Raw genomic sequence first — 27,076 nt, forward strand, 5'->3', positions numbered from 1 at the left:
AGGCTGGCGGACGTATACACAACAGCGCCTGCGCACCAAGGCACGAGACAAAAGGGTGACGAACTTTCGTCACCGAGCTTCGCCCAGCGGGCGGTGCCCGAAATGCAGCAACCGCGGCTGGCACGGGGACGCGATTTCGATCCGGGGAGTCAAGGACACCGCGCGCCGGAGCCCAGCTTTCGCGCCTTACGAGAGGCAAGCGCGCAGCCGCCACAGGGTCGGCTGCCCGCGGGGCCCGGACGCGAGCGCGCGGGCAGGCGCGTCGGCGTTTGTGCGCACGCGCCCTCAGACGCGCGAGCGCGCGCGGCGACAGGGAAGGTGAAGAAGGAAGCAGAGGGGAAGGGGTGGGGTTGAACCGGGCCTCGCGCATGCGCGCTCCGCGCACACCATTTGGCGGGTTTTCCTTGATTGCTCGGTTTTGCTCCAGTCCTCGAGATGCTCCGCCGTAGCTTTTAGGAAGCAGGACGTTCTCTCCAGAAGAGCGAGTTAACGAGATTTCTGCTTCCTCCCTTCGGGTGTTTGGGGCTTCTCCCAATTAAAATAAGGCGCTCCTCCGTGACTGACGCCTGGGACCTTCTGACCGCCCGAGGGCTCGGGCTGTTTGGCCCCCTTCCGTCTCGGTCTCCCGAAGGGTGAAAGGATCAGGGGAAGCTCGTCCTGCCCCTCGATCTCCACGCCGCGGGTTCCTTAGACTCCGGTCCGAGCTCGGTGGGCCGGACCCCCAGCCGCCCCCTGGGTCACCATGAGCGTGTCGGCCCAGCGCCTGGTGGAGGAGTTGCAGATCTTTGACGTGGATTGCGATGAGGCTCTGGCTGAGAAATGTGAGTCCCTCGCCTCCGCCCCGGACCCCAGCAGAGGTCCGCGCTCGCGCTCCGTGTTCCCGGTCACGTAGAACCCAGAGGGGGACCGCTTCCAAGCCCCACCTCCCCTAGATCGGACCTCTTGGTCGTTGGGAGGTGAAGAGTGAATCCAGGTGTTGAGATTCGGGATGTGGGGACTTTGAAATGTTCGCAGCGTGCTCTTGGATCCCAACTCAAAAATAAGAATACGAAGCACCACTTTAAATCAACGCAGTTTCGGAAGGGTGCACTTGGGACATGCCAGGTTCAGATTAGGCCCGGTGGCAAGAGCTGGGAAATTATTTAAGCCTCCATAACAGAGCAAGAGATTGCGGGGGGGGGGGGGGGGGTTGCAATATGGCTTTTTATTCCTGGCTCCTCCCTTTCCAGCCTCCTCTTTAAATTTCTGCTGATCCGTCGTTTCCCATCAAAGCCGCTATGCCTCCCTTGAGGTGGCTTTCCAGAATTGAATTTGAGCTTTGGTAGGAACTGTGGGGAGCTTGTCAGCTGTTTACAGAGGGAGAAACAGCCTGAGCTGGTCCCTGAACCCCAGTCCCCTCTCCTCCGGTCCAGTGCTCCCTGTTATTGGTCAGGCTCTGGGCCAGGAGCAGTTTTCAATACATAAAACCAGGATGCAAACATGTTAACTTAACGTGAGATACCAGAATAGTCCACGTTCGTATGCCCAGTGCGTTCTTTTCCAAAATTCCTGTTGCTTCCATTTCCCAGAACTACTTTGGTAGTGACGTTGGCACGCTAGGCTTTGAATTCATAATCACTAACCTCACTGGGACTCTAACATTGCCGGTCAGACCATATTTCCCTGATCTATTCCCCTCTGCGTGTCCTGGATGACTGTTTGCCACCTTCTCCTCCTTTGACATCTTTCTGTCCCACTCAAAAGCTGATGAACTTGTTTCACCAAGGAAATCGAATTGGAAAACTTCCATAAGTTACCACCGCTCCTTCTTCCCACCTACCTCTCCTTCCGTCCTATTATAATGAATAAATTCTCCATATTCCTAGCAAAATCCAGACCCTCCACTTGAGTCCTAAATCCCATTCTTTCTCACCTTAAGAACATCACCCCAGTAATTCTAAACTCTTTATATTTTCCCTTTTTCTTGCTCTGAGAGCTTTTTCCCCTAATAGCGTAGAAATGTGGTTCTCGCTCCCCCCCCCTTTTTTTTTAATGTTTATTTATTTGTTTTGAGAGAGAGTGTGTGAGCAGGGGAGGGGAAGAGAGCAAGGGAGGTAGAATCCCAAGCAGACTCTGTCTACACTGTCAGCACGGAGCCTGATGCGAGGCTCAAAACTCATGAGCCACAAGATATGACCTCAGCGGAAAACAAGAGTCCGATGCTCTACTGACTGAGCCACTCAGACGCCCCTTGCTCCTCTTTTAAAACATTCTATTGGGGCGCCGGGGTGGCGCAGTCGGTTAAGCGTCCGACTTCAGCCAGGTCACGATCTCGCGGTCCGTGAGTTCGAGCCCTGCGTCAGGCTCTGGGCTGATGGCTCAGAGCCTGGAGCCTGTTTCCGATTCTGTGTCTCCCTCTCTCTCTACCCCTCCCCCGTTCATGCTCTGTCTCTCTCTGTCCCAAAAATAAATAAACGTTGAAAAAAAAAATTTTTTTAAACATTCTCTTGACCGCCCCCCCCCATTCCAATTCTCTCCTCCCCAATTACACCAAACCTCCTCGGAAGGGTTGTCTATATTTGCTGTCTTCATTTTTTTCCTCCCTCAGCCCATTTCAGGAAGCTTTTTCATCCCCAGCACTTTGCTGAAACTGTTCCTCTCAAGGTCACCAGTGACCTTCACCTAGCTAAAGTCTGGTGAATTTTCAGTCCTCGTCTCAAATTAGCAGCATTTGACGGTCGTGTCCTCTTTGAAACACGTTTTTCCCTTCGCTTCTCAGACACTACACCTGGTTGTTTTCTTACCTTGGTTGTCACCACTTCTCAGCTCGTCCTGAGCCCCAGATGAGCCCCTTAGTCATTTCAGCTGGTCTCGTGGTTTTTCATCCCATGTGTTGCTCCTGATTCCCAGGTGTACATCTTAGCCCAGACCTCTTCCAGAACTGCAGGCTGGTCCATCCTACTGCCAGCTGAATATTTAATTGGCATCTCAAACTCCATGTGTCTCAAAACCAAGCTCCTGTATGTCCTCACGGGACTTCCTCTGCTGTCTTCCTCAACCTTCCAGGGGCTCAGGCTGAAAACAGCCTCATCCTTGACTCCTTTTTTGCTTCACATTAGCGAGTCCCACTGGCCTTACGCTCAGGATGCTTCCCATCTAGAGCCCAACCACTTCTTCCCCACCTCCGCTGCCACCACCTTGAACCCAGCCACCATAACCTCTCACCTGCATTTTGCCATAATTCTCTCTCTCTCTGTCTCTCTGTCCCTCTCTCTTTTTTTTTTTTTTTTTTTAATTTTTTTTTTCAACGTTTATTTATTTTTGGGACAGAGAGAGACAGAGCATGAACGGGGGAGGGGCAGAGAGAGAGGGAGACACAGAATCCGAAACAGGCTCCAGGCTCTGAGCCATCAGCCCAGAGCCTGACGCGGGGCTCGAACTCACGGACCGTGAGATCATGACCTGGCTGAAATCGGACGCTTAACCGACTGCGCCACCCAGGTGCCCCCCTCTCTCTTTTTTTTGAGAGAGAGACAGAATGAGTCTTCAGCAGGCTCCACGCTCTGCGCACAGCCCCATGTGGGGCTCGATCTCATGACCGTGAGATGGTGACCTGAGCCTAAATCAAGAGTCAGACGCTTAACCAGCTGAGCCACCCAGGCACCCTGCCATGATTATCTTAATTGGTCCTTCTGAATCTGCCCTTGTCCCCTTTAGTCTATGCTTAACACAGCATCCAGAGTGATACTGTTCTGTCCAGACTCTCTAGTGATTTTCCAAGTTACTCAGAGTGTTAACCAGGGTAATTGCAGTGGCCGGCAATCTGCACCTTCTTGACCCTTCGGCTCATCTTCTGTCTCCTTCCTCCCTATGTTCCAGCCATAGCGGCCTTGCTGGTCTTGCTTCTACCTCGGGATCTTTGCTTGGAAGCTCTTTCCCTGAATACTGCACGCCTCACTTCCGGTCTTCACTCACCGAAGCCTGCTCTAATCATTGTGTTGAAAAATACCGACCCCTGATCCCTTCCCCGGCTTTATTTTTCTACACAGCACACGTAACCGTCTAACATCCTACAGATTTTTGCTTGTTTGTTTTCTGTCTCCAATAGTAAGCTTCGTGGAGACCAGGATTCTTCTGTTTTGTTCACTGCTGTAGTCTCATGCCTGGAACAGTGCCTGGCCCTAGTGGGTGCTGAATAAATATTGATTGAATAAATAGAGGATTATTTTCACTTTTCAAGGGGAAGGCTGCAAGCAATGAACTGAGTTCTTACTCATCCAGTTTTCCTTCCCACAGTGGTAGAGCTGTGCATTCTGTATGGACAGAATGAAGAGAAAATGGCCACTGAGCTTATAGCCTTCTGCACCAGCATAGGTAATGTTCGCCTGACCTCGGAGATCCTGAGCTCTTTTGAGCATGAGGTAAGAACAAAATGTAAGGAAACTAATCCTGAAATTCCCTATTTTTGCTCTTGAGGGAAGGCGTTGGGATGTATCGAGAAGCACAGGCTGTAGAATCAGGTCTGGATTCTGGTCCCGATGTGCACTTGGGCAAACTATAGAACGTGTTTCTGGGCCTCCGTTTCCTCTTCTGTTAGTGGTTCTAATCACCCGTATTTTTTACGGTTATTGTAAGAATTACGTGAGAGTGGGTATAAATCACCTAAAACTGTATGTCGGGTGGTAGGTCTTCAAACCATTGGTTTTGTTATTAGAATTAAGTTCTTAGAAACAAACAGTCACGGGATAACTGTTCCTTTTTAGTCTGTCATGCATCCTCTTAATTCTTACTTTGAGGAATTTTAGATATATGTGATTACATTTTGAACGCCTACTTCACGGCTGTGAAAAACACTTTCTCTGTTACTTGACTACACAATAATATATATTCATTATCTTTTATTCCTCAGTGTCTGAGCAAAAGATTGCCCAAAGCCTCGCACAGAGCCTCCGGGGATGGTGGGCACGCAGGAGCTAGAGACATTGTTTCCATACAAGAACTGTATCCTTTTCTGCCCAAGGTCTTTGCATCAAGCCACATGCTGTGTTTCATAATTTGTGTAATTTTAAAACAAACAGTAGGGGCACCTGGGGGACCCAGTCAGTTGAGCATCCGACTTCAGCTCGGGTCATGATCTCGCGGTTTGTTGGTTTGTGGGTTCGAGCCCTGCATCGGATTCTGTGTCTGCCTCTCTCTCTCTCTTTGCCCCTCCCCGACTTGTGTATATGTGTGCACGTGCGCTCTCTCTCTCTCTCTCAGAAATAATAAATGAATAAACTTAATAAAATAAAAACAAATAATAAAAAGTACGTACCGGGGCGCCTGGGCGGCTCAGTTGGTTGAGCATCCGACTCTTGCTTGGTTCAGGTTATGATCCCAGGGTTGTGGGATCAAGCACTGCGTCAGGCTCTGCATTGAGCACGGAACCAGTTTGGGATTTTCTCTCTCTCTCCCCCTCTGCCCCTGTCCTCCACTGGCTGTCTCTCTAAAATAAAAAAAAATTTTTTTTTAAGTACCTACTATTTAGATTTCTTATCTAATCAACAATCGCCTTAGATTTTGGTTGTTTTCCTTAAACACTTTTTTTTAGAATTGAAGTGGAGGAAGAAGAAGAGACCCTCTTGAACTCTTACACCACACCCTCTAAGGTGAGTATAGTGTTTGGAAATGCTTTCTACAAGTAGCATTTTTTTTTGGTCTTTATTCTAGAAACATTAAAACATTATCGCAACATTTGAAGTTCTGAGGGAGAGGATGAACCACGTATACGGTTCCTGCCACGACTGCCTTTCCCATCACGGGCATAGATGCGCTTACATAACAGCAGTCCTTGTGACCATGAAGCTACCCTGCTTTTTTTGTTTTTTTCTTTTCAGTTAACATATCATAAAATATTTACAAATACAGTTTCTCCATAATTACTCTCTGTAAAAGTTACACAGTGTTGTATCAGGCAGAAGTCCTACAAGCCTGAGTCAAAAGACCTAAGTGACCTGGGGTGAGTTGTTTTATCTGAGCTGCGGTTTCCCCAGCTGTACAATCGGGGTGCTTTTGTTCATTTACTGAGCAGCTGCTGAGTGCCAGGCACTGTACGAGACCCCGGGTGAACAGTGGTGAATGAAACGAGCATGGCTGGGCTCTGCCCTCAAGAAGCTTAAAATGTGTAGAAATTTATAAGCACGGAGCAAGCCTTAATGTTTCAAAGCAAGCTACCCTGTGAGAAGGAAGGTGAGTAGCTCAGGTGTGCCTGTGGTGAGCAAGAAAGCTAGAAACGTGCCCCGTGGAGGTGCTGACACAAAACAGGCACACACCACATACTATGGGAGCCTCCTGCGACTTCCCTTAGCCTAAAATTGAAGAGATCTGAAATCAGCACTTGACTGTCCCCCTAGAGATGGGCTTGTCCGGGAGCCCACACCTTACTAAAAGGTACCTCCGCTCTTGCGTTCGTTCGGGCCAGGAACCCTGGAGACCTCCCCCAGTCTTCCTTCTCGCTCACGCCCCACATCCAACTCCTCCACCAGTCCCGTCGGCCCTCCTTCCAGAATCCGGGTCCTCTCCGAGCCCTGTCCACCAGGACCTGTCACCACCAGGCCTGCAGCACCGGCGTCTCTTGAGTGAGTGGGATGGCTTCCCGTCCTGGCTTCTTTCACTCTGTCCGCCTCCAAGCAATTCACACAACAGTCGGTGCTCCGTGCCCCCTTCAGATGCAAGTCGGACTAGGTTTTTCCTGCTCTCGGCTCTCCCCTGGCTCTGCCATCGTCCCTCATAACGTTCAGAAGGTGTGTGAGCGTCTGTCCGGAGTTGGCCCCACTCCCTTGTCTTCCCACCCTCCTCCCCACTCTGGTGGTCTTGCTGCTCTTGAGACACATCACACGTGTCCATCTCATATGCCCCCTGCCTGAGGGAACAGCTCTGCCTGCGAGAGCAAAGCCCCTTCCTCTTTCCCTCCCCCGTTTTCTTCTCTTGCTCTATTCTTCTCTGTGGAACCCATTGCCATGAGACCTGTTCTATATTTACTTCTTTGCTTTAGTCTGCCTCCCTCCCTTAGAGCGGAAGCTCCCTGCAGAGACGTTGCTTTGTTCGCTGCTGTTTGCCCAGAGCCTGGCACGTTGGTAGTTGTTGAAGGACAGCTCTTCTGGATGAGCACGGTTGCCTCGGCTCCCTGCGTAGGATCAGCCAGAATTGTGGGACCCAGCGGGGCTGTCACGTGTCGATCTGACGGACAGCTTCACAGCCCCAGAATTTATCTGATCTGTCTGTATGTCCGGAGCTGATCACGTTCTTGGGGACTGACTCGTGGTAACCCAGCTCTCAGTAGACTGACGCAGAGATCAGATGCAAATTCACTTGACTTAATGTGGAAGTATGTACCCTCCCAGCCACGGAGACATCCTACCGAGGACACCCATTCCTGCTACAGAGACATCTAGGAGGCTCAGTTATGCATCACACTTGGTGACCAGGGAATCAGAGTTGAGTGAGTCGGACTGAAATGAGCAAACAATATGAAATGTATCTGAAGCTCAGGGGAGACACCGTGTGGGCTGAGCTAGAGGAACGTAAAATACTCAGAACAGGAGCTGGCACACAGAAACTGCTTGATCGTTGTTAGGCCACACATCAGTGGCCTCCTGACAAAATAGTCATGGTGCCGAACGTCGGTCTTTCCCACACGAACGGTGCTACAGTGAGGTTGCCAGGCCCTTGTCGGGTCTCAGAGGCAGGTGTACCTGTGCTATAGGGGGTGAATGTTCCAGTGGCCTTGGTTTATCATCATTATTTGCCTTGTGCAGTTGACAGCCACTCTCTGCCTCCAGGCTCACCGTAAATCCAGTGGTTATAGTCTGGCTTTCCTCGTGTCCTGCCCGACAGGGGAGAATGTGTTAGCCCAAGGATTTGAAGTTCCCAGGCCACCTGCGTTATATTTCTAGCAAGTTAGTAAACTGGCATCCTTGGCCGTGACTTGGGTTTCTGTGCGGCGTGAGCATGTGCTCACCCCGGCTTATGGGAATATGGTACCCTCAGTCACTTGTCCTCGCTGTGAATGAATACTGGCCTGTAGTGTTGATAGACCTCATGAGCTTGGTCAGAGCGCATCCCCGAGAAGCATGACTGGAGTTGGTTTATTGACACAATCAGCTTTCACTGCGAGGGCTGAGGACGAGCACCATGAGACCGCGTTGTCTCCCAGAGTAACCTCCTCTTGCCGCGTCCTGGGAGACAGACTGTCTTTCTCTTGAAATACTGCCACACCACCTTGGCCCCAGAGTTGGACAGCCCCTGTGTATTACAAGGGTCGTTTAAGAAAATAGTTTGAGGGGCGCCTGGGTGGCGCAGTCGGTTAAGCGTCCGACTTCAGCCAGGTCACGATCTCGCGGTCCGTGAGTTCGAGCCCCGCGTCGGGCTCTGGGCTGATGGCTCAGAGCCTGGAGCCTGTTTCTGATTCTGTGTCTCCCTCTCTCTCTGACCCTCCCCCGTTCATGCTCTGTCTCTCTCTGTCCCAAAAATAAATAAACGTTGAAAAAAAAAAGAAAATAGTTTGAGAATGTATAGCAAAACCATAAAATCTTATCCATCCTTTGGTCCAGTAACTATCCCTAGTCAGACTCTCCCCTAAGGAAATAATCCAAATTATGGGAGACGCTATTTGTGTAAAGGTGAGCATCTCAGCATTATTTATAATCACCCAAAACTACAAGCATCCCAGACATCCAGCAGTAGAGAAGTAGTTATGTAAATTATTACGTAGCAATTTAATTAGCACAGCTACTAAAAAGGACAAAGTTTTTGATAATGTGGGGAACTGCTCATAATTAATATAGTGCAAAAAAAGCAGTATATGTAATATTCAAATTAAGATTTGTATTTATTTAAAAAAAAATTTTTTTTTTAACGTTTATTTTTGAGACAGAGAGAGACAGAGCATGAACAGGGGAGGGGCAGAGAGAGAGGGAGACACCGAATCGGAAGCAGGCTCCAGGCTCCGAGCCATCAGCCCAGAGCCCAACATGGGGCTCGAACTCATGGACCGCGAGATCGTGACCTGAGTCGAAGTCAGACGCTTAACCGACTGAGCCACCCAGGCGCCCCAAGATTTGTATTTAAACTAAGATTAAATATTAAGATTTATATTTTTTTAATTGGAAAAATATTAAAATACCATTAAAAAAGAGTTATTGTAGGGGCACCTGGGCGGCTCAGTTAGTTGAGCATCTGGCTTCAGCTCAGGTCACGACCTCACCGTTTGTGGATTTGAGCCCCGCGTCGGGCTCTCTGCTGTCACTGTAGAGCCTGGAGCCTGCTTCAGATTCTGTGTCTGCCTCTCTCTCTGCCCCTCCCCTGCTCATGCTCTCTGTTTAAAAAATAAAATAAACACCTTTTAAAAATGGTTATTGTGGGCTGGGCCGCAGCAGTCTCCAGCAGTGGGCAGAAAGCAGAGGGGTGAAAAGAAAATGGTTATTGTATAAGAATGGTAGCATAAGGGTCTTTTTAAAATCTAATTTCCAATTCCAGCTACTTAATGACGGTCTTGAGTCCGTTCTCTTGTGTTCTGTCCCCAGTCATCCCCAGCAGATAGCCGTAGTGGCATAACTTCTGTACACAGCCAGGAGGAGCCCAAGGGCAGGGAATCCACCGCAGGCCAGCTGGCCTCCTGGTTGTGGTCCCAGCAAGGGTTTTGTCTTTGCTCTGCCACAGTCGTCTGTCCTAGACTTTGGGGAGCAATGAGTCTCTGAGCTGTGGGTTTCATCCTCCTTCCTGGGTATATCTTTGGATTCTTGGTTGATGAGAAAAAACCAGAAAACAGAAGTGACCGTCAATGAGGTGTTTGCTAAATAGTCTCCAACTATGAGCTCAACCGTGTTATCCGCCTGGAGTTGTTCCTATCTCTAATTTTGAAAACGTGCGGGGGACTTTGCCAAAATGAGTAGTAACGTGGTCCCATCCCTTCTGAGGAAACCGTGGCCGCACAGGTCAAAACCGTACGCGTCGCAAAACTCAGCAGCTGTACTAAAGCAAAGAGGTGGGGAAAGAGAGCGACCACGTGAACAATTTGACAGGACAGATTGCCTGCTTGGCAGTCTTTTTCTGGGAAATGTTGGTACTTTTTCATTATTGCCTTCAAAACGGGGACAGGATTCTGATGGATCTTGGTCATGGCCGCTACAGATTTCTATGTGGGCTTATGCTTGGAGATGGGGCATTAAGAACAGAACCAACCCAGTCCTACCTCGTGCCCTACATTTGGGCACCATGCTTCTCTTCCTAAGGGGCTGTATACACTCGGTTAGCAACTTGCATCTACAGTGACTGGGATTCTGTCTTCTGTTTTGTTCCTAGGGTTCTCAGAAGCGAGCTATCACCACCCCAGAAACCCCCCTAACCAAAAGGACTGTGTCTACTCGGAGCCCGCATCAGCTTCTCTCGCCGTCGAGTTTCTCTCCAAGGTATGGATCAGAATGAATCCAGCTGCCAGACAGCAGGCCTGCCCTCCCCTTTCTCTGGTTATCGCGTGGCTGACTCTACAGAGTGACCCTACGAGATGCAGGTGGACATGTACCTCCGCGGTGCCTGGCCGGAGAGCCTCGTTTCTCCCTGCCCTCCCCGCCTTCTCTTCCTGTGTGGAAAATTACCGTGTCTTCCAGTAGTTAAGGAAACTCACTTTCCACCCACTTTTCTGGGGCTCATTTCCTAGATCAGGAACTGATATCTTCTGTGGAAAACAACCTATCTATTCAGAAGTCCTGGAGACTTAGTCTTGCCAGTCGAGACAAATAAGTTTCCACCTGCCTCTGTTCATTTGTTGTTGGGTTTCTTCTTCTTCTCTTAAGCTAAAGTATTTAGTTTTTAAAAAGAAAAGCACGTCTGTGCGTTCATAATGTTGTGTAACCCGTTTATTGTTCCTCTCTCAGGTTACAACTAGTTTCTGAGAGGTTGCTTGTCGCTGTGACTCTACATGGACTTAATTGGCATTTTTATCCCCGCTGCCACCTCTGCACATAAATCCACAAAGATCACATGTGATTTTTTTTGAAATCCGTAAATGACATGTCTTCTATTGGAGAATCCCATAGGTGAGGGCCCTGCCGAGTCGGAGAAAGGTTTTGGTGTTGCCACATCAGGATGAGGCTAAGAAGCAGTCACGTTAACCGTTTAGGGAAATACTGACTGCCATCAGCCACCACCTGTGCTTCGGATCACGTCTTCCAGATTCAGCAGAGCTTAAGATTTCCCAGCTCCTTCTCTTGAGAAAGGAGGTGATCGCAATCATTCCAGATGAGCAGTCCTTGGACTCTGATGGACAGTTAACGCCAGCTTGGGCCACTCCTGCTCGCAGGTTTCAGACGTGAGCTTTCTAGACTTCCAAGGGCATCTTTGAAACTTGGTGTATAGACATGGTTCTCATGAGCTGAACCAGCACTATCACGGCGGTTATAATCTCTAAATAAGCAGTCGCTCAAAATATGGCGTTAAAGGGCCGGTGGTCATGGCTGTCCCACAGAGTTGCTCTGGGAGGAGCTTGGAAAAGTCGGCGATGCACCGCCTAGGCATTTTTTAATGCACGCTAATAAAGCTGACGTCAGAGACTGGTTTGGTAATTTATGAAAGTAACCTCTAAATTATTCAAGTAGAGGCGGCCCTGGAGAGCGAGGTGATTAATTGAGCTCATTTTCTGTAGCCTGTCTGTCGAAAGAGGGACTCCTAGCACCAGTTGCAACGTCACCCACATAAAACTGGCCCCTGCAGAGTCTCGGCGCATTAAATGAAGACCGTTTGAAATAGACCTCTCTGTGAGCTGTGTGCACGACCAGAGGATTAGAGGGCCTCACTGTCATCCAAGCTGTTCAGCAGTATTTGTGTGTTTTTGTTTACCAGTCAGTGAGAGGAAATACGAGAACTTGTCAGTTGAGCCTTGAAGAATGGGAATATTTGTTCACCAACTGACTGCATTCATTACATCTCCACCTCCGTAGACACTGGGGAAAGTTGATTAATTCCTTTTAACTGTGTTTTATTGGGGTGTCTACCTTAAACTACATCGTGAGGTATTAGATGTGCACAGCAACTTTGGGCTTATCCACAGCCAGGCTCTAATGGTATTCTAATAAGTGCTAAAAAAAAAATCATAAGAAACCAAGGAAAGTGATACTTGAAACTTGCTTCTTAATCAGTTCAGCGTTTGGTTTGGTTTGGTCTCGCTTTGTTTCATTTGAAGCCAGGAGAAAACCCTTTAAAATCTGTCTCTGTCTCTAAACTTCCCCTCATTCCTTGAAATTCCTTAAAGGTCCAGGTATGTCCGACCCCATTAAGCTGATTAGATTTAGAAAATGTGAGGCCAGATTGACGTTTGTCCAATCCCCAAGGTGACCTCATTGTATTCTCCTCTCTCTTTAGATACGAGTATAGTAATATTTACCCGTTTTGCTTCCGATCAGTGCTGCTCCCTCTCAGAAGTACAACGCGAGAAGTAACCGCGGAGAAGTGGTTACCTCCTTTGGCTCAGCACAGGGAGGGTCTTGGTCTGGAAGAGGAGGGGCTGGCAATATCAGCCTGAAGGTCTTGGGGTGTCCAGAGGCACTAACCGGGAGCTACAAATCAATGTTTCAGAAGCTTCCAGATATTCGAGAAGGTGATTGTTTTTCCCTTTGAAATTCTGGAGCGGTGTCTGGGTGGCTCAGTCGTTGAGCGCCCAGCTTTGGCTCAGGTCATGATCTCATGGTTCGTGGGTTCAAGCCCCGCATCAGGCTCTGTGGTGACACCTGAGATCCTGGAGCCTGCCTCGGATTCTGTCTCCCTCTCTGCCCCTCCCCCACTCACACTCTCCCTCCCTGTCTCTGTCTCTCTCTTCTGTCTCGAAAAGAAATAAAACATTTAAAAATTTTTGTTAAGAAAGAAAGAAAGAAGTTCCAGAAGCTATAAAACCACCTGGAAAGGTATAAAGTAACAAAACTTTGGGGCGCCTGGGTGGCGCAGTGGGTTAAGCGTCCGACTTCAGCCAGGTCACGATCTCGCGGTCCGTGAGTTCGAGCCCCGCGTCAGGCTCTGGGCTGATGGCTCAGAGCCTGGAGCCTGTTTCCGATTCTGTGTCTCCCTCTCTCTCTGTCCCTCCCCCATTCATGCTCTGTCTCTCTCTGTCCCAAAAATAAATAAAAATAAAAATAAAACGTTGAAAAAGACATAGATATTTGGAGTACAGGTGGAGGCATTAAAGAGATTTAAAAAAAAAAAAAAAAAAAAGTAACAAAACTTTAGCAAGGCAGGTAGAACGAGGTTCTATACCTTCTATATTCAAGGTTGCCTTTGAATATAGAAGTCGGTAGGTGTCCTCCACACGCCCCTGTTAGTGGAGGGACATGAGTGGAGGGGGTGCTCTCAGTAATTCTCCCAAGTCACTTTGCCTCCCTAAAGAAAAGTGCTAAAGAAAAGCACGCAACCATTTCCCAGTGACAACCACTTGAACTATGTCAAAAAAGCCCAAGTGAGGTCAAAGACACTCACGGCTTCTTCCTTGTAAAGAATGGAAGACGCTCCAGGTTGGGCTTGACTTCCCCTCAGCCTCACTGATGACCAAAATAAAAGGAAGACTGGGTTGTGGGGATCCGTGCTGACTCTCAGGGATTCTGCCACACGATATGTGGCCAAATGGAAGGCCACTTCAGCAACCCGATTTCGAGAGATTCGTTAGGCTTTGGAAAGACGTCCTGGACGCCCTCCTGCTTCTGGCTGACTTTAATATCTTACAGCGTGCGGTATTTTCTGCCCTTGGCAAGTGGAACGTCCTAAACACGATACTTTTTCCCCTCTGGGATTTCAGTTCTGACCTGCAAGATCGAAGAACTCGGCAGCGAACTTAAGGAACATTACCAGATTGAGGCTTTTACTTCTGTTCTGGTCCCAGCTCAAGTAAGAATTGTTCTACCAGTTCTTTCCAGTTACTGTTGTACTTTTTAACTGATGGGGAACAGGCATCCTTCTTGCGTCCTTTTTTACATCTTGTCTACATTCTAGTTAGAACATCCGTCTTGGTTGAATTTGATAAAATGGATCCTTCTGAAGAAAGACCTACAAGAACTGTCGGGTTTTGTGACCAGAGACGGTCATTTTCTGTGCACTTGGTTAGGGTCTTGTGCTCAAGCAAAGACTGAGGCCTTTTCCTTTTAGTGGTAAGGCAGGTGCCCCCTGGAGATTTCCTACAAATAGAAGCATTCAGTTATCAGGATATGAGGACAACGGCAAGGATAGGGAGTCTAGAAGCGGTGACTCCTAGTCTCCCCTAATCTGGTCTCTGTCCTTAGGGACCAACTATTGCCAATAGTATCTTGAATGGTGATATCATCTGGCATATGGATCAGTGCTTTCTCTCTAAAACATTTTTTAATCTAAGGGGAAATGTGTTCTAGAACATTCCTTATGGTACTTCTGTCATTGTTTGCGTTCGGAGAAGATTGACCAGTTGGGGAAGATATGCAAAACCATGTCATAGAAGGAAGTTTGGGAAAAGATTAGACTTCCTCAGTCGGCCCCCAGGAGTGGGAACAGGATAGAGGAAGCCCCGGGGAGAGAAATTTCAGCTCAATTCAGAGAAGAACTTCCTGTTAAGAGACAATATGGTATGTGGTTAAGGATATGGCTCTGGAGCCAAACTTCAAACCAGACTTTACCCACTCTTTGACCTTGATTAAATTATGTAACCTGTTGGGCTGATTTTTCTCATTTGTAAAGTGAGTACAATAACAGTATCCACAGTTTCACAATTGTGAAAATTAGGTTAATACACGTAAGCTTGTAGAACAGTGCCCGATGTTCATGAGCTCGATAGACCTGAGCTACTGTTAATAGTCGAAACTCTCCAGAGATGCAGTGGGCTGCCTTGGGGTGCAAGTTTCCCTTTACTTGAGATGCTCAAGCTTAGGTGGCCACTTAGAGGGGCTCAAGCATGGGGGTGGAGGGTGGTGCAGACAGACCAAATGCCATCTGAGTGTTCGTTCTTCTGCCGTGAGAGGCAGTGGTGATTCTCGTCAATATGATGCCCCGCCAAAAAATATTTGCCGTTTGGGATTTGCTTTGTGATTTATTCTGTTGACCTCAGGTTTTGAGCTCCTGTCCCAAAGACTGTCATTCTTTTGTTACACCTTCGGTAGGAGCCTGTTACTCTGCTGGGCCAGATTGGCTGTGATACCAACGGGAAGCTGAACAGCAAATCCGTGATTCTTGAGGGAGACCGGGAACATTCCTTGGGGGCTCAAATTCCAGTGGATTTATCTGAGCTCAAAGAATACTCTCTGTTTCCCGGACAGGTGAGATGGGACGCGCGTGGGCTGTTCACCCCGTAGTACATGTAGCGGGCTGCAGCTCTGGGGACGAGTGTTCTGTCACCGGCTGCCTGTCGCTTTCAACCTGTGGCGGCGGGGGGTGTAGCTAGAGCCCAGGCTCATGGGGATTCCAGCTTTCCTCCAGTGCTCTGACCTCGGCTCTGGGATCTGTCGCCGGGGTCCAGCTCCACCCCACAAGATGTGTCATTCTGGCCACATTCCTTATCCTCTTGAAGCCAGAGTGTCTTCATCTCTAAAATAGGAATAATAATTCTTACCTCATAGGATCATTACAAAAAATTAGGTCATCCGTATAGAGCATAATTATTACTAATACAACCCCTTTGTTTTGTTTTTTTTTTAAGTTTTTTATTTATTTTGAGAGGGAGGGAGAGAGAGAGAGAGCAAGAGTGAGTGAGCACAAGCAGGGAAGGGGCGTGGGGAGGTGGCGGGGCAAGAGAGAATCCCAAGCAGACTCTACACTGTTACGAACCGTGAGATCACGAACTGTGAGATCATGACCTGAGTCGAAACCCAAGAGTCAGACACTTAACCAACTAAGTCACCCAGGCTCCCCAGCCCCTTTAATTTGTTTTCTAAAAAAATACCCCCACGTTTACAACTACAAAATGAGATAGCTGGACTTAGTACCTAATTTTTTTTTTTTTTTTTAAGTAAACTACCCCCAACGTGGGACTCAAACTCACAACCCCCGGGTCAAGAGTCTCATGGTCTACCCACTGAGCCAGTCAAGTGCCCCGATACTTAATAATTTTTAACTGTATCAAAATAGTTTATTGCTGACTTGTCATTTATCTCCCGTTCTGCTTCTTGTCCTTCAGGTTGTAATTCTGGAAGGAATCAACACCACGGGTGGAAAACTTATTGCCACCAAACTCTACGAGGTACCCCGGCAGTTGCCCAACCCCCCCCCCCCCCCCCCCCCCCCCCCGCCGCTTTGCTGCAGGCACAGTACATGCAGTTCTGACTGTCCTGGAAACTCATCCCTTTTGAGAGCCTATCTGTTTGCTTCCCAATTCTCTGTAAAATGGGAAGCTGCCTCTAGGCCAGGGGTCAGCAAACCATTTCTGTAAAGGGCCTGAGAGTAATTATTTCAGGCTAATTTACAGGACATACGGTCTCTGTCACAATGACTCAGTTGTGCCGCTGTGGCATAAAAGTGCCATGGACCCCCCATAAGCCAATGAGTGTGGCTCTGTGCCAGTAAAACTTGATTTATAAACACAGGAAGTAGCCAGATTGCACCCACAGGCCCTAGTTTACCTATCCCTGCTCTAGGTGATAATCCTCCACTGATTTTCACATAGTGCAAGCAAAAGCCTCAGATGCCCTGCTGTCCAGTCCTGGCCGAGGGAACTGGTACTTTAAGCACCTGTCTTGAGTTATGTTATGAGATTAGCCGTGACCTCCCATTACGTGGATTTCTTGGTCACTCTGAGCCATATAGAAGACTGGCAGGTATCATCAGATCTGTGAGCTTTTAGCTCCAAGGAGCAAGACTGAGGCTGCTTTCTTATGCGTCTCAGCCCTCCCCCACCACCCTCCCTCCCACCTGCAAATGCTATCTGCCCGCCCCCCTCCCATGCCGGTCAGGGGCCACCCCTTTTTTTAACCAAAGATGGTGCCTGGGGTAAGGCCTCAATTTAGCTTTTCTCCTGTCTTTAAGGGTGTGCCGCTTCCATTTTATCAGCCCCCCGAAGAGGATGAAGGTAAGTCTGGGTCCAAACGTTGTTTTGCTAACAGTGAATATGGTGGACGAGGTTCCTCAGGCCCTGAGAAAACTGCAGAAGCTGCCTGGGCGCACCCTGGCGGAGGCTAGGGGTGACAGCAGATTGGTGGCTTCACAGGCGCTTTGTGGAAGGCCGGGGTCCCAGCCCAGTGAGCGTTGCCACCTGGGTTCTGGCTACAAGAGGCATGCCATTTGTATCTGGAAGTTACTTTATGAGAGGAAAAATAGGAATATTTATATAAAAGAATTTCTTTGAATGCACTGTGTTATCCTGGATGGGATCCGGGAAGAGAAAAGGGACATTAGTGGAAAAGCTAGTAATACCCAAATAAATTCAGAAGCTAAGAGTAATGAGCCCGCGTTAATTGCTACGTTTTGACAAATGCACCATAGTCAGGACGCTGGGAGCATTAGGACATTACAGGACGCTGGGGGAAAGGTATATATACAGGAGCTTGGTGCTGTCTTTACAACTTTCCTATGTTTCTAAAGTTATTCCAAAATAGCAAGTTTATTTAAAAATTAGACAAATTTAAGAAACAAAACATAGAGGAAGGGAAGGAAAAATACAAACAGAGGGAGGCAAACCACAAGAGACTCTTAAATACAGAGAACAAACTGAGGGTTGCTGCAGAGGTGCTGGGTGGGGGCATGGGCATTAAGGAGGGCACTTGGGGTGGGCACTGGGGTGCTATGTGTAAGTGATAAATCACTAAATTCTCCTGAAACAATTATTACACGGTATGTTAACTAACTTGGATTTAAATAGAATTGAAAAATTGAAAAAAGTAGACAAATTTCTAAGGAAGCCCGGAGTCATTTGATAACTAATCTAGAGGGGAAGGGACAAAAAGAAGTGTTAACAGACTGCCTCAAAATAATTCAAAGCATTTTTGAAAGCAAAGCAGAAGACCATTGAGGACTCACAATGAGATGGCTGACGCCAGGGTATTGTCAACCCCCTGTGCCCATTGATAGTGATGAGGTCATTCTTGGAGATGACCTAGAATCAGGAATGCAGTTTAGGAGTTTGTGACATTGCCCATTGTATCAGAAGATAGGTGCTTCTGGCAACACGAGTAGTTTGGTGATATTAGGTCCACTTCAGGGGGTGAAGCGAAATTGACATGAGATGCCCGGAGCCTCGCTGTATGCCAGGGAAGCCTCTGGAAGCAGTTGAATAGGTTATTAACAAACATTTTTGACCAAGGTGTTGAGCCGGGCACTCGTGGAGACAGAGTAAGACATGGGCCTTGTCCAGCTGGCACTTGGTATTTACTCCAGGGTTTACATCTCCTGTAGGCTCCTCAGAACCAAATTTAACTTTGTCCTCTGCCCTATCGTTGCATGAAACTTACTCTTCTCCCTGAACTGTCCGTCTCATTTCATGGGGTTCCTGCTCTGGTAGACCAGTAATGCACCCCCCCCGCCCCAGTCCCTGCAACGTGTGAATATGTTACTCTATATGGCAGAAGGGATGTTGCAGATATGCTTAATTTAAGAATCCCGAGTGGGGGGGTTAGCCTGGACTGCACAGGTGGGCCCAGTGCAATCACAAGGGTCTTTGTAAGGGGAGGGGGGGGGTGGGCAGAATGATCTGAGTCAGAGATAGAAATGGTAGGCTACCGGCTTCGAAGGTAGAGGAAGGTTCACGAACCGGGGAATGCCAGGCAGCTTCTAGGAGCTGGAAAAGTCAAGGAAACAGTTTCTTACCGGGAGCCTTCAGAAGGAACACAGCCCTGCCAACACTGATTTTAGGACTTCTGACCTCCAGACCCGCGATAATAAACCTGTGTTGTCTTTAAGCCACTAAGTTTGTGATCATTGTCCCAACAGCCATAGGAAGCTAAAACATGTTGAGAAGGCAGGGATCTTCGGGTTTTGTCAGTGAGAGCCACAGAAACTGGTTCGGACTTAAAAAGAGAATTTGTCAGGGGAAATCCAGCTAGCCCACAGGTAAGAGAGGCAGCTAGGAGCGCAGACTTAGAAGCAGGGAAGGGCCTCACAACTCGAGGTATCCGGCTAGCAGGTATTCCCCAACTATGTTGCCCGGTTACCTCTGGCTGGAATAGGTCAGCTCCACCCTTTTTTCTGTTCTTGGATAGTTCACCTCAAGATTCCAGAACCAGGGAGAAGAGCGTGGATGGCTTAAACTGGTCAGACGTCTGTCTCCGGGCCAGGGGACGACAGTACACTTAATTTGCAGCCCCCAGACTGCTTTACGGAGGAGAGGGCTGGCTCTCCCAAAGGAAAGCCGATGCTGTGGGGAAAAGGGCAGTGTGCGACAGGTGGCCAAACGCCACGCCTCTGTGCCGCTCACGCGGGAATCCCATTCCGAGCCTCACACCCAGCCCATCTGGACTCCTCCGTGGACCACATTCAGCAGCCACACGGGACCACCAGATGTTCCCTCACGCCAAACACACTCAAACCGCACGCTCTCCAGGAGACTGCTTGCCCTGGCTCCCGGAAAATCCTACTTACAAGCATAAGCAAAGCGAAATAAGCCAGTCACCAAAAGATAAATATTGGGTGGTTCCACTTACATGAGATACTTAGAACGGCCAAAATCATGGACAGGAGAATGGGGGCGGGGGAGGAGGAGTTAGTGTTTAATGGGAACAGAGTTTCAGTTTGACAAGACGAACAGAGTTCTGGGAATGAATGGCAGTGATGGTTGCCCAGCATTCTGGATTCTTTTAATGGCACTGAAACGTACACTTAAAAATGGTTAATATGGTAAGTTTTATGCTGTGCTTTTTTTTTTTTTAATTTTTTTATTTATTTTTGAAAGAGAGAGACAGAGCATGAGCGGGGGAGGAGCCAAGAGAGAGGGAGACACAGAATCTGAAGCAGGCTCCAGGCTCCTAGCTGTCAGCACAGAGCCCGATGCGGGGCTCGAACTCACGAACTGTGAGATCAGGACCTGAGCTGAAGTCGGACGCTTAACCGACTGAGCCACCCAGACGCCCCTATGTTGTGCTTTTTTTACCCCAATAAAAACGGGAGGCAGCGCATTAGCAGACCTCACCTTGATCACATCTCTCCCGATTGCTTCCTCCCATCGCTCACGTGTGCTGCTAGCAAACCGCCTGTCATGCTCTGGCTATTCGTGTACTTCCCCGTCTCTGGCAGCTGATGGAATATTCTTTGAGGCTGGGAATGAGGTCTTATTCTTGGATCCCCAGAATTGTACACCTAGGGAGACTCTCAATTAATTGAATCCTGGGGCGGTTTTTTCCCTAATCGTCCTTTCTGCCACCGTTCCGTTTTCTTCCAATCAACACCTCGTGATCCTTTCTGTCTTAGATTTTGAGCAAAACATGGTCCTGGTGGCCTGCGGGCCATACACGACCTCTGACAGCATCACGTATGACCCCCTGCTCGATCTAATTGCCATCATCAACCACGACCGGCCAGATGTCTGCATCCTGGTAGGAAACCCTCCTGGGACAGCTTCGTCTCATTGGGCGGGGGGCGGGGGGGGAGGGGTACCAATGGGAAAACTGGGGAAGAGACTTTGGGAAAAGGCCCAGTGTTGGTAGGAGGCAGCCCCCCTCCATCCAGGGTCACAGCCGGGCACCCCCACCCCATCTGCTACCTGTCCCGGGCTCCACATGCAGCCTGGAGGGACAGATAGATCCCGGGCAGAGAACCACTAGGAGGGTATGTGAAGGTGCTCACAGACACTGCGTGGTTCTGACACCTTTGTTTCTCTCCCCTTGGGCCTGTTGAAGTTGGGACCTTTCCTGGATGCTAAGCATGAGCAGGTTGAGGTAAGTGGCCGGGGCTGGGATGGGCAAGTGCTGGATTCTTGCGTTCAGTTGAGCCCTCGCTGTTACTTTCAGATTTTGGAGTTTACGCTGCATCTGTAACAAACCTAAATTAATCCCTGTGGCTAAACAGAAAAACATTGTAGCGGGGCATTTTTATAAAGATACGGAATTTGAAGGCTTCACTTCCCCAGCACACAAGGCCATTTGGAAGCTGGGGGAGGGAAATACAAAGCTGTGAGTCCTGGTGTCCCCTTGGGACACTGCATGCAGAGGCACAGGGCACTAGCTCGGATGCAGGTGTCTGTGGGTCGCGGAGCCGCACGTGCAAAAGCGCCCCACCAGGCTGCTGCCCTCAGCTCCTTGCCCCACACCATGCTGTCCCTTGGTGCATAAAACACAAGTGGCCCTTCTCAGGGCATCTCTCGGCCGAGAGTTGGTGCCTCCTACCCTTCTCTCTGGATATTGTACCTTCCAGGGAAAGGATTTCGAGACGCTCTTCCTTTTAGTCTTTCTCTCAGCTTACATTCCAGGGGATTTGGAATTCCTCCCCCATCTCCTCTCCTGCCCCCTGGTAGACTCCGCTCCTTGAGGACAGAGACCCATCTCTTTTGTCTTTGTATCCCCTCCAGCTCCTCGCTCAACAGCTGGCCCCTGAGGTCACTAACGTGTTAGGCAGGTGAATAAAGGCCAACGCCTACCCTCTAGATCGGTGTCCCTTCTTCTCTTGCAGAACTGTCTGCTGACAAGTCCATTTGAAGATGTCTTCAAGCAGTGTCTACGGACAATTATTGAAGGGACACGAAGGTCAGAATTCAGAATGTTGGACAGAACCTTAAGCTGCCTAGTTTCTCCAGGGCTTCCCAGTAAGAAGCTGAAACTGATGGAAAGCAATGGTAGCCCCTACCCCCTTCATCCTTTTGAACTACAGAGATCAGATCCAACTCTTGACCCTCAAGTGCACCAACGCCAGGTTAAGAGGCATCTCTGTCAAACACAAAGATAAACACACTTGACAGGAAAACGCTTCATAGACTTTCGCTCTTCCCTTGCTTGTTCTTTTACTTCCTTCCTTTTTCTCGCTCGCCTTTGTATAAGCTCATTCCATGGGAATCTTCCCAGCTGATTCTGAGAAGTGTTTGATGAGTTACCCAACAAAAGTCCCCAGGGGCCCCAAACATCTTGCTGCGCGAGTGATTGTTTTGGGGTGAGCCCAAGTCCTTCCCCGGCATCAGAGCTTCCCTGGGTTTCGAGGGGCACTGCTGACGGCCAGGAAACCGTGGTAGAAACTCCCAAGAGGGTGGGACCTTGGATCCTCGCCGTAGACCAAGGGGAGGGGACGGTGAGAGGTCACAGTGGCGATGAAAGAGATGAGCGGTTCTAATTTGAGAGAAAGGGCACTGTTCCAGGAAGAGTCTAAAGCTGCATGTAGGAAGTTAATCAGGAAGCTGACCTCCTCACTTCCTGTCCCTGCCCTTCCAGTGCCAGGGTTTGAAAGGAATTGGGGTAGGTGATGGATCTTCTCCTCCAGGGATTTGCTTGCCTGTAGCTGAGCTCGTAAAAAATACACATTCCTGAGGCTAAGCTTTTAAAAACGAGTCTGTAACAAAGGTGGTTCTCAAAACAAGATGTATAATCTTCGCCCATCCACCGTGAGAACTGATCCCAGAGTTGATTAGTCATAATACTACCTTCTTGTATGGGCAGCACGGCCAGCGTGGTAGGCCTCGGGGATGGGGGAAGACACCCTCTAACTTACCTGCCAGTGGGGGACTTGAGTCGTGCCAGCGACAGCCTGCATGCGACTGGGTCTCCCCTTCCCCCCCTCCCTTCCACAAACGAAGACCATACAGTGCCTGCCCTCTTGCCTCCCACGTTGTTGTGACCCTGGCCGGGTTCATCAGAGCTGGAGAGCGCCCAGTGCTCCTCCTCTGAGATCACCCCCCTGCCCCCTCCTGGCATCCGGGAGCAGGGCCGGTGTCCCCTTCTTTCGGGTCCCCTGGGGATGGGCAGGGACCTGCATAGCAGTGCCCAGTGGGCTGGGTGCTGTCTCTGTGACATCGGGTTCTGTTTTTGGTTCCTCGCCCCGTGTGGTGGTGACAGCAGTGGGACAAACAAAGAACAAACGGGGCATTGTCACTGCGGGGTGAACACCCAGCGCCGCCAGGCACTTTCATCTGTGGCCAGTGTGCGCCTCAGGGCAGGGAGAGCCGCCTCCCCTTCCCCTAACTGTATATAAGTGGTCAGCGTCTCCTCGTTAGGGGAATTTATTTTTATTCCTGAGAGTTCAGAAACGCGGAGCACAAAGCTGATTTATCAGTAAAAGCCAGAACTATTGAGGAAGCACCCCCTCCGCAGAGAGCTGAGCCGCAGAGGGAGCGGCCGCGGGGACCCTCCCACCGTGATGCCTGAGGGCTGTGCAATGCTCAGCATAGTTGGAATTTTCTTTCGGATCCCTCCCCCTACAGCCACTTCATAACCATGAGCGGGAGGGCTGTTTTCTCCTTAACCGTTGCTCTTCCAGAACCTTCGCTGAAACAGAGGGGCCAGCTGCAGACTGAGCACCACCACAGTGCTCAGTCGTGTCCACCACAAACTGAGCCCGTGGGGTGCAGAGCACGGCGAGTCCCATTCGGGTCCCCCCGCCAGGCCTTGGGAAATGATAGTGCACTTTTCCATGTCAGAGGGACCATCGCATGCAAAGTATCTGTGGTCTCAAGATCCTTATTCTCTGTTGCAAAAGTCTCAGTTCACACTCTGAGCAGGTATGACAAACAAGTGACAGATGTGACCACAATCACCAATGCCTTTATCCCTGTACCTGTATCTGGGAAGGCCACACATTTTAAGCAAGAGAGGGAGCTGGCAGGGAGAGCTGTTGGTGAGTCTTGAACATGCCCCCAAAGTGACACTTTGCGCCTGTGTGGTTTGTAATAGGCCCCACTGCCAAGCACCGCTGAGGGAACCAGGGAAACAGGATTTTTTTTTTCCCCCTTTCCTCTTTTGTGTGGCTGAGGAGGATAAACAGTTGGGTCCCAGAGTTCAGGGTTTTTCTTCGATTACATGTTGTCCCCTAGAGATTCCCCCCTTCTGCCTCCGTCAGGGGGAATCATTGCTTTTGCTGTTGCTGTTAAATATTCCTGTCATTTTGGCAACACGGGCTGCTGAGAAAAACTTGGGGCCTCGCTTCCGCACGCGAGAGGCACGGGGCTGGCTCGGGGAGAGGCCACCTGCGTTCTTCCCCATCCCTCTGAAGGTGTTTCTGTCTCCGTCGTAATTCAGACCGAGCGTTCTGTCGGGAGGGTCTAGTTTGATCCCTGAACGGGAAGGCCGTGTGTGCAGGCGGTCGGCAGGCCCGGCCCCTCCCCGGGAAAGAGCCCCGGTCAGGGAGACTAATGCCCGTGAGCTGCATCTGTTTGCGTAGCGCGAAGACGCAGAACTTTGGGTTCAGCTCTGACTCTTTGGTCTAAACCTTGTCTTTCTAGATTTTCTATATCCCAACTTCTCCCCCTTTTCTACCAAACGGTCCCATCCCTTCCCCAGTAGAACATCAGAAGAAAGTGGAACACCCGGAAGGAAGCATGTCCTGGGTGACCTGAGCCTCGTTGAGGTAGAAGGGTAGAGATGAGAACAGTCGTCTTTTGCTCACAGTGTCCCATGGGAAACAGCACCTCTCCTTCTAGAATTCAGTTCTGAAGTTCCTCCCTGGATGTAGGCTCTCGTGTTAAGCTGCAACATCTTCAGTCTGTCGTCCAGCTGTTCTGACTCAACTGCGCTCATTTTTCTCCCTCTTCTGATGCTTTTTTTTTTTTTTTTTTTTTTTTCTGATGCTTTTTTGACAAAGTAGCTCTGGCTCCCACCTCGTCTTTGTCCCATCGCTGAGGGATGTGCACCACGAGTCCGTGTACCCACAGCCACCCTTCAGCTACTCCGATCTGCCTCGAGAAGACATCAAGGTACCAGCATCCTTTCCCTGAGAAGCAGGCAGCCTGAATCCAATGTGCTGCGGGGGACCCAGCTCTTCCCCCTAAGTGGAGGGAGGGGGGGTGCCTTTTGGGGGCATGGGTAGGGCCTGAATTTTAAGCTTCTCTCTCTCTCTTTTTTTTTTTTTTTTTAACATTTATTTATTTTTGAGACAGAGACAGAGCATGAACGGGGGAGGGTCAGAGAGAGGGAGACACAGCATCTGAAACAGGCTCCAGGCTCTGAGCTGTCAGCACAGAGCCCGACACGGGGCCTGAACTCACAGACCGCGAGATCATGACCTGAGCCGAAGTCGGCCACTTAACCGACTGAGCCACCCAGGCGCCCCTTAGGCTTCTCTTTTTAACAAGCGAATGTGATTTACTCTCTGTTGGTTTGCTCCCCCTTTCGGTGGTCTCCCCAGCCCTGGGAGACGCCCCACTTTCATGGGGAAGAAGTTTCTAGCTTTGGCATACAAATGCTCGTCTCGCCTCTTCAATCTAGCGAGTGCGGTTCGTGTCTGAGCCCTGCAGCCTCTCCGTGAACGGAGTGGTCTTCGGCCTGACGTCCACGGATCTGCTGTTCCACATGGGAGCCGAGGAGATCAGTAGGTGAGAAGCAGTTCTGGGCCAGCAGGAAGGGCACTGGCTTTCTAGACCAGAGAATCGAGGGGCTGCTTGGCAGCCTTGCCTGGGAAGTCCCTAGAGCAGCACTTCGTGCCACACCCTTTGGTCATTAGAGTTTCTCTGTCCCCAAGACAGCAACTGGATACGTTTGTTTCTGCTACGTTCGTCTGCAGTGTCGGAGACCCCGAAGAACCATGTCTTTGTGCTTCCTTTATAATCCTAGAAGTTCACCTGCTTTCCGTCCCCTCCCACCTTCGTGACCTAGGCAGGAGTGGGCGTCCCTGCTCCGGGAGAATGAACAGGCAGCCTCCCTTACCAGAGCAGGTGTCGTTCTGCAGAATCAGACCCCGCCACACCTGCTGAGCGTAGGTCCGGCAGTTCAGTTCCCCCGTCACCGGAAGGAGTGTGAAGCAGTTGGCGTGTTGGGCGAGATGGGTGTGCGCTTGCTGGCTGTGGTTGAGGGTCACCCCGACTGCACGCCCCCACCCACTGGTGGGCCCCTGGCCCATTCTTGCACGCTGCGGTTCTAGCCAACGGCCCACTATGGTCTTGTCACCAGGGATGCCTGCCTTTTCCCTTCGCAGCCCGGTGGCCGGCTCCTCTCCTCAGGTGGGAACAGACCGAGCCCTTTGGGGGTGGGTCTTTGAACTTCCCCAGAGGTACCCTCCCGTCACCGCACACGGGCCGCGTAGCTTCCCCCTAGTTTATGAAAGCCTCGCGTCCTCCCCAGAGAGCAACAGAAGCTGAAAAACAGGGCTCTGCATTCCGTTCCTTGCTTCTCTTCCTTCCCCAGTTCTTCCGGAACTTCGGACAGACTCAGCCGAATCCTCAAGCACATCCTGACCCAGAGGAGGTGAGCCGGCTCGCTGGAATAACTGACCGTGAAGAGTGTGCTCCCGGGTCCGGGGCTCTGACCGATCTGATTGGGAGCGCCTTCCTGGGGCCACTCCCAGGGAACTCTGCCCTGCCATGACAAGCCCGCATTCTGTCCCCCAAACACAGAGGAGCAGGAAGGACAATCTGAAAGCATGGATGCAGAGAGGGAAGCCATGCGGGAAGGGTGGGGCCCGGATCAGCCACTGCTGACTGTTTCTCTCCGTCTCTGTAGCTACTACCCGCTCTACCCTCCCCAGGAAGACATGGCCATTGACTATGAGAACTTCTACACCTACGCCCAGCTGCCTGTCACCCCAGACGTCTTCATTATCCCATCAGAGCTGAAATACTTCGTGAAGGTGGGTTTGGACTCTGCTTTCTCCCAGAAATGCCAGAACCAGTCTTTGACTTCCCCTCCTAGACCACTGGTCCTCGCTCTTTGTGCTGGGGACGGTGGCCTCGTTTGTTTGGGAGAGGTGGTAAACTAATCTGTTAGTAAAACGTGTAAGGAAAAAGGCATCCCCCTGCTCGCCTGCGCCCCAGAGCACGGTGCTCCGTCGGCCCAGCCTGGGAGTCCCAGGGGCGGGCAGGAAGCCCCTCAAACAGTGGCTGTCACCTGGGGCCATGTCAGGGTGACCTGGAGAGGTTTCACACTTGCACTTGCCTGCCCCCGCCCCTGAATTCGGATGTGACCTCCAGGGGGATTTCAGCCCTTTGGCTCTTTATCATCTATGCCACCCGAGGCCTGTCCCCCCCCGCCCTGCTCCGGGGTGGGTCCCTCACAGGGGATCCTCC

General features: G+C 50.2%; 1 protein-coding gene across 3 annotated transcripts in view; it reads left to right on the forward strand.

The window, feature by feature from the left end:
- POLA2 (DNA polymerase alpha 2, accessory subunit) overlaps positions 1-27,076 on the forward strand; it is a 27,849-nt gene continuing 773 nt past the window's right edge. Inside the window, exons 1-17 of one of the 3 annotated variants that reach the window (XM_045485911.1) lie at positions 1-821; positions 4,276-4,400; positions 4,889-4,980; positions 5,570-5,627; positions 10,321-10,427; positions 12,417-12,610; positions 13,796-13,884; positions 15,123-15,278; positions 16,136-16,198; positions 16,981-17,023; positions 20,353-20,477; positions 20,781-20,819; positions 21,550-21,623; positions 24,664-24,772; positions 25,284-25,390; positions 26,199-26,258; positions 26,514-26,640. In XM_045485911.1, the coding sequence (XP_045341867.1) occupies positions 743-821; positions 4,276-4,400; positions 4,889-4,980; positions 5,570-5,627; positions 10,321-10,427; positions 12,417-12,610; positions 13,796-13,884; positions 15,123-15,278; positions 16,136-16,198; positions 16,981-17,023; positions 20,353-20,477; positions 20,781-20,819; positions 21,550-21,623; positions 24,664-24,772; positions 25,284-25,390; positions 26,199-26,258; positions 26,514-26,640 (1,647 nt within the window). In that variant the 5' untranslated portion in view covers positions 1-742. Of the gene's footprint in view, positions 822-1,229; positions 1,292-4,219; positions 4,401-4,888; positions 4,981-5,569; positions 5,628-10,320; positions 10,428-12,416; positions 12,611-13,795; positions 13,885-15,122; positions 15,279-16,135; positions 16,199-16,980; positions 17,024-20,352; positions 20,478-20,780; positions 20,820-21,549; positions 21,624-24,663; positions 24,773-25,283; positions 25,391-26,198; positions 26,259-26,513; positions 26,641-27,076 lie in introns of those variants that run through there. The other 2 variants (XM_045485912.1, XM_045485913.1) reach the window with 2 other exon arrangements.

This window comes from Leopardus geoffroyi, chromosome D1 (assembly GCF_018350155.1).
Source record: "Leopardus geoffroyi isolate Oge1 chromosome D1, O.geoffroyi_Oge1_pat1.0, whole genome shotgun sequence".
Lineage (NCBI taxonomy): Eukaryota > Metazoa > Chordata > Mammalia > Carnivora > Felidae > Leopardus > Leopardus geoffroyi.